Consider the following 6,612-nt stretch of genomic DNA (forward strand, 5'->3'; position numbering starts at 1 on the left):
CAGTGTAACATGACTGCTCTCTAGTGGTTTTACAGAGAATGACATAGATACTCATTTCTTAAAAACATGAAATGCTTGGCAATAACATTTTTAAACGTTTCTATTTTATTTTAATTGACATATAATAACTATACATATTTATGGTATACGTAGTGATGTTTAAATAGAAATATTATATAATTACCAGATTAGGGTAATTATTATATCCATCATCTCAAACATGTATCATTTCTTTGTATTGGGAACATTCAACATTTTTTTTTTTTTTTTTTTTTTTGAGACGGAGTTTCGCTCTTGATACCCAGGCTGGAGTGCAATGGCGCGATCTCGGCTCACCGCAACCTCCGCCTCCTGGGTTCAGGCAATTCTCCTGCCTCAGCCTCCTGAGTAGCTGGGATTACAGGCACGCACCACCGTGCCCAGCTAATTTTTTGTATTAGTAGAGACGGGGTTTCACCATGTTGACCGGGATGGTCTCGATCTCTTGACCTCGTGATCCACCCGCCTCGGCCTCCCAAAGTGCTGGGATTACAGGCTTGAGCCACCATGCCTGGCCAACATTCAACATTTTTATAGGCCCTTGACATTTCAGAAATGCATGTAATCATTAGGCAGTTAGTGTAAGTAACACACACATGAGGCAGACAGAGCAAAATAACATTTTAGACCTATATTTTCTCTTTCTGAAGAGTTACAAAGTAGTTGATAGATATTCATTAATGCAGGTGCTGGGCTAGCCGTTTATGCCCATTTTATGAACAGTTATTATGAGTCAGCTTCACTTTTTGGGTGCTGTGGACTGTGGACATAGTGTCACCCAACTGAGACTTCCACATAGTTTAGAACTAAGTTCATGAGAGCAAAAGCCCTGGGTCAGGGCCCTCCAAAGCCTGACAATCTGCTATGTTAAGGCTGTTTTTTTCCCCCCTCTGATATTTCTACAGGGCAAAACCTCAGAAAAATATCTTAGTTTCTTGTGATGATTAGAGCTCTGCAAAAATCAATACTGCTCTTTGTTTCTGTGCCTCTGTCTACTTCCTGGTCAACTCAGGCCCATTAAAAAAATGAACACACACACACACACACACCCACACCCTGCCACAACCCCCAAACTCTTCCACAGAGTTAAAAAAAATCAATAGGTAGGAAAATACAGTTAGGTTAGTGCAGTGATTAAGGGTCCTCATTTCTCAACACTTTCTAGCTGTATGACTATGGACAATTATTTGACCTTCCTAACTCTCAGTTTATACAGAGAAAAATGGGCTTAATAATGAGCATAGTGTGTGGCACATGGAAAAATGGAAAAGAGAAAGCATTCTCATTAAGCATTGGTGATGATGATGATGATGATAATGACATCATCCAAAGCTCCAAAGGATAAATTGCTGCATTTGCCAAAGGCAGAATTGGATGAGATGTCGTTTCATAAAATAAATCAAAGGTAGACAGGATGGCTTCATCAACTCTTCCTTCAGAGGATAAGCAGCAATTTGGAATGAACTCAGCAAGGTAAAAAAGAAAAAGAAAAACTTCTCCTGGAGTGTGTTAATATGGGGAACTAAATGTGAAAATCTAAAAGGCTATCCTTCTGCTTTTTAATATTGTTTGTGTATTAGGGAATAAATTCTCTTAAACTTAAGATTTTTTGCTGTCTCTACAAATGTTGAAAAAAATTTGAATTAGTTGCTAACATTTAAACATTAAGAGCTATTTGTTTAAAAACTCAGCTTCCTGGCTTCTCTTGAAAACTATCTGTTCTGGCAACACTGGCCTGTATTCCCTGATGGCAGCTGTTAGCTGGAGAAGAGCTGCTGCCTGCATCCACTTTCCAGCTCACCACAGGCCTCACTCCTCCCTTTTGTCTCCCCACACTTATGTGGAATATTAGTGGCCAAATATTAGTGCAAATATATTTCATTGCATTTGCACTTTACATTTTCAGCTCATGAAAACAGTGGGGTAATTTCTTAATCCAGGCTCATTTCTTTATAACATCAAGAATCAGCAAACTTTATTTGTGAAGGATCAGATTCTTGGGCTGTGAGCACCATGTTGCATCTGCTCAGCTCTGTCCTGGTAGTGCCAAAGCAGCCACAGACAGTATGTAAACCAATGACCATGGTTGTGTTCTAATAAAACTATTTATAAAAACAGGATTTAGTTCATGAGCAGACGTTTGCCCACCCCTGATCTAAATGACCATCCCAGCCCCTGTGGTTATTTGGTTTTCTACCTCTTCTGTGGGCATTTCCTCCTCCTAAACTTGATTTGATTTTAAGGCACACCTGGTATGTCTCAGTGGGGCCATTCCTACTGATAAGGTGCATGAAAATCAGATTTAGACCTGGCTCATCTTCTAAACCTTAAAAAAATCACCTTCACCTTTAACTGCTTCTGGTGTCAAGGATCTTAATGGTACTGCTAAAGGCATAGTTCTGCTACAGCCTTATCTATAGATGCTGTGGATTAGGGAGGAGCTTTCCCAGGGGCCTCATTAGAAGAAAACACATAATGATTTCCTTCATACTAACTAGGTATAGTTGAATAAAAATGTATGGGACAAATTAGGGGAAATTACTTACATCTCTTCTTATCTATAGCTTTGAGATGGATAAATTCAAAGATAATTATTCTCCCTTAAAGCTTATTAATATATTGCCCTATGACATTGCTTTGTGTAGATCGAATTGTATGCACCAGAGGAAGAATGAGATTTTATGTAAAACGGGATCTCTAATGTACTACTAAAAGTATGTGAGATATATGTAATAAGACCACTGAATAAGATCATATTACTATAGTAAGACCCACAAAAGACATGTAATAAGACTATTAAAATAGAAAAAGAAAAGTAAAAACCACAGAGAAAAAAGGAAAGTAGCCAAATATAAGCAAATATGTAATTGAACATGTAGATTTAGCTTCCAGCTTTTTGGCAGAAAGACCAAGTTAAGATGGCTGAGATGGAATGAGGATCTATCATATATTATATTGGCATGCACAATTTGTTTTACACTGAATTCTCATCACCACTTTTATAATAATTGTGTGAAAGTGCTGCTGGTGCATTGGGGTAAGCATTCAGCAGACATTCCTCTTTGTTATGGGGTGCTGTGCCTCAGAGAATGTGCCCCATTGAAGGCAACATACAACCCTTGAACACGACAAAAAGAAGACAAGTAAGAAAAGCCCCCAAAGAACCTGTAATGGCGAAGTTCATGTTGGGGTAAGCCCTTCGTGAGAAAAATATGAAATTTTGTAGGGTGAATGGCACAGCCTTCTAAAAGACATTAATCAGTAATAACAATAATTATAATAGCTCCTATTTATCAGATGCTTTCAACTGTAGAATTTTATTATTATTATAATATTATTGTTTTTCAGATGGAGTCTTGCTTTGTTGTCCAGGTTGGAGTGCAGTGGCACGATCTTGGCTCACTGCAACCTCCATCTCCTGGGTTCAACTGATTCTCCTGCCTCAGTTTCCTGAGTAGATGGGACTACAGGTGCCCACCACCACGCCTGGCTAACTTTTTTGTATTTTTAGTAGAGATTGGGTTTCACCATTTTGGCCAGACAGGTCTCAAACTCCTGACCTCAGGTGATCTGCCCACCTCAGCCTCCCAAAGTGCTGAGATTACGGGCGTGAGCCATTGCACCCGGCCTGAATTTAATTATTAAGAAGACATTATCCCATCTTGTAGATGAAGAAACTGAGAGGTTAATGACTTGCTAAGTCACATTATTCATAAATGGCAGGGCTAGAATGTAAAGCTATTTGTCTCCAAAACCCGTTTTTTAACCACTGAACTACACTTTTCCCTGCCCAGATGTTGCTCAGCTATTGTAAGGAATACTGCTACTGCATTCAAAAGAAATATAATGTGAGCCACAAGTGTGAGTTGCATGTATGATTTTAAATCAAGTAGCTACAAGAAAAAGGTAAAAATAATCAAGTGACATTAATTTTAATAATACAGTTTACTTAACCCACTGTGTGCAAAAGATCATTTCATCATGTAATAGACACAAATATTAATGAACTATTTTACATTTTTTTCATATGAAGTCTTTAAAATCCAGGTATGTTTGATACCTAGTTCATCTCCATCTGGCCTTGTCACATTTCAGTGCTCAATAGACACCTGTGGCTGGAGGCCGCCATGGTGCACAGTGCAGCTCTACTGATGGAGATGTGGTTAGAGACACCAAGGTCTCTTTCTACTTTTAATTTCCATGAAAATCCAAGTCCAAGGAAGGGATCTTATTATCATCATCATCTTCATCACCAATCATCACCAGTCATTATCCATTATTTCCAAAAGCATTTGTTAAGCCCCTTACCTGAGCACCGCTGAGCTGTGCTCTGGTCTTCTGCCAGTTTGCATCAGTGAGGATTCTCCTGTTCACATGTGCAATCTTCTGTGTGTTTCAGGTGACCCAGGCCCTGCCAGCTATGGAAGAAATGGCCGGGATGGTGAGCGAGGCCCCCCGGGGGTGGCAGGAATTCCTGGCGTGCCTGGACCCCCAGGACCTCCTGGGCTTCCTGGTTTCTGTGAGCCAGCCTCCTGCACCATGCAGGCTGGTCAGCGAGCATTTAGCAAAGGGCCTGACCAGTGAAAGGCTTAGTGCTGCATGGCTCTCTGCATGAATCACACCTGGTGAAGGAGCTTAGGGGAGAAATACCACCCAAAGCTGGGGCAAAGATGATGATGTATTACCTTCAGCATGACTGCAGAAGTCCTACTTGACAATCAGATTTAGAAGAACGGTGCTATTCAATAAGTTCTCTTTCCTTTCCTTGGAGGGAAGGAAGACAGCAGAGTCATCAGTTAAAAAAAAGAAAAAAGGAAAAAAGAAAAAGAAAACCAAACACCTCCCTTGAATAAATTTATACTCCTCTTCCCAGTATCTTGAGCTTTAGTGTGCTATACCTATGTGTCTTACCGTGGGCCACTGTGCCAATAAACAAAAACAACTGTTTGGTTTACCTCAGTTGCAGTAGTTATTTTCATTTAGATATTGTTCTCAGATTATTGTTTCAGTTATGTAGAGGATTACTAGACTAGTTATGAAGAAACCCCACTACATTCAATGGAATTGGTGCTTAAAATCCCATCAATGTGCTGTCTCTGGAGTGATAAGAAAGGGCTACATTGCCCAAAATGATTTCCTAATGTCACGTATTGGTTTTCTTCTTCAGCCTGAACTGTATGTACTGTACCCCAAACCTGTTAATATTTTGAGCGCTTCTATATAAAAGCAAAGAAAGAATTTTAATACTCTGGCATTCGTAAATGTTATTGATGAGATTATTTATTTTAAAGGTTTGAGGTAACATCTCTGGTTGTACCAAAGAAGAAATAAATATGGTTTCTTAATCTCTTGCATGTTTTCTTATAAATAATCATGTTCATTGAAAATAAGTTACTGAGCTTATTTAAATACATTAAACATTACTTAATTACTGGTTCTATAGGTGTATGTTTATATTATTAGTATTTTTTCTACATAGAGTAATTGAAAAGCTGTTCCACAGAGGGTGTTACCCTGTGACAGGTGTGTGTATGTGTGTGTGTGTGTGTGTTTGGGGAGAGCTTCATGGACCTTTTTGAAATGTTAATTCCCTAGAAAGAAAGATGCACAGGTACATATGCATCTATATTTTTGTATAGTGTTTCAGAGATTTCATGGACTCTAAGTCTAGCCTTGCTTTATTTCTAGGTTAAGAACCACTGCCTTAATTTCAGTGGTTTGTTAGCTCCCTCCTACTCAGAATTTTATTGAAAACATGAGTTACGTTTCACCATTTCTTAAAAATTTTATAAAGGCAGCTCAGCTAAAGCACCGTATACGTAAGTATTTCCTGACCACTTAAGCACTTTATTATTTATGTAATCTTACTGGCTTGCTGTTTCATTAACATCTACTTAACCATCCAGCAGACTTAATATATTTTATATCACAGAGCCTATGAGTAACTTGTGCTGGGCGCAGAACAAATGCTCAACATCATCAGTATCTTTAGTTAGTTTATGGAACTAAATTCCGCCAAGTCAAAGGGAAGTGAGCCCTAATATAACTTTTTATACTTTTTTCTATATACTTTTATACATTTTAAAATTCTAATCCTAGTTGCTTGGTTAAATCAATCATTATGTAATCTGTATTTGGATTTCTTTAAAACTGCTTACCGCATTAGTTTTATGCTTCCAGCATGAGTTTTGCTTAAGAAGAAGGATTCCAACTTTGCCACATAGATCAGTGCTATTTACATAGACTGCAAGAATGGTCTTTTCCTTTTTTTGAATATGATTTTTGAAGATAAAGCTCTCTGTTATAGCTCCCTAAAACAGTACTTTAAAAAATGGCAAACTTTTTCAGGAGCTGTGACACATAATTAAATAAATGCATAGAAATTATCTTTCCACCAAAGTGCTTTTATTTTAACTAGAGTGACATAATCAAATACAATAAAAGAAAAATTAGATAATCAAACATACTTCTAAGTTTTATAATATAAGAAAATTAAAAAATAAAATTTCAAAGAACAGTTCACTCAACTGTTTTACAAACCTGGTTATGTAAAGTTTGTACAACAAGCTCCAC

General features: G+C 38.0%; 1 protein-coding gene across 3 annotated transcripts in view; it reads left to right on the forward strand.

Moving 5' to 3' along the window:
• The window catches only part of COL9A1 (collagen type IX alpha 1 chain), an 88,745-nt gene extending 83,268 nt beyond the window's left edge, over window positions 1-5,477 (forward strand). For all 3 annotated transcript variants that reach the window (XM_012471880.3, XM_012471881.3, XM_064360926.1), the window contains one exon: window positions 4,439-5,477. In XM_012471880.3, coding sequence (XP_012327303.2) covers window positions 4,439-4,623 — 185 coding nt within the window. In that variant the 3' untranslated portion in view covers window positions 4,624-5,477. The remainder of the gene's footprint in view (window positions 1-4,438) is intronic.
• Window positions 5,478-6,612: the final 1,135 nt, after the last annotated feature.

Source organism: Aotus nancymaae, unplaced genomic scaffold (genome assembly GCF_030222135.1).
Source record: "Aotus nancymaae isolate 86718 unplaced genomic scaffold, 86718_ANA_hifiasm-v0.15.2.pri h1tg000040l, whole genome shotgun sequence".
NCBI classification, from domain to species: Eukaryota; Metazoa; Chordata; class Mammalia; order Primates; family Aotidae; genus Aotus; species Aotus nancymaae.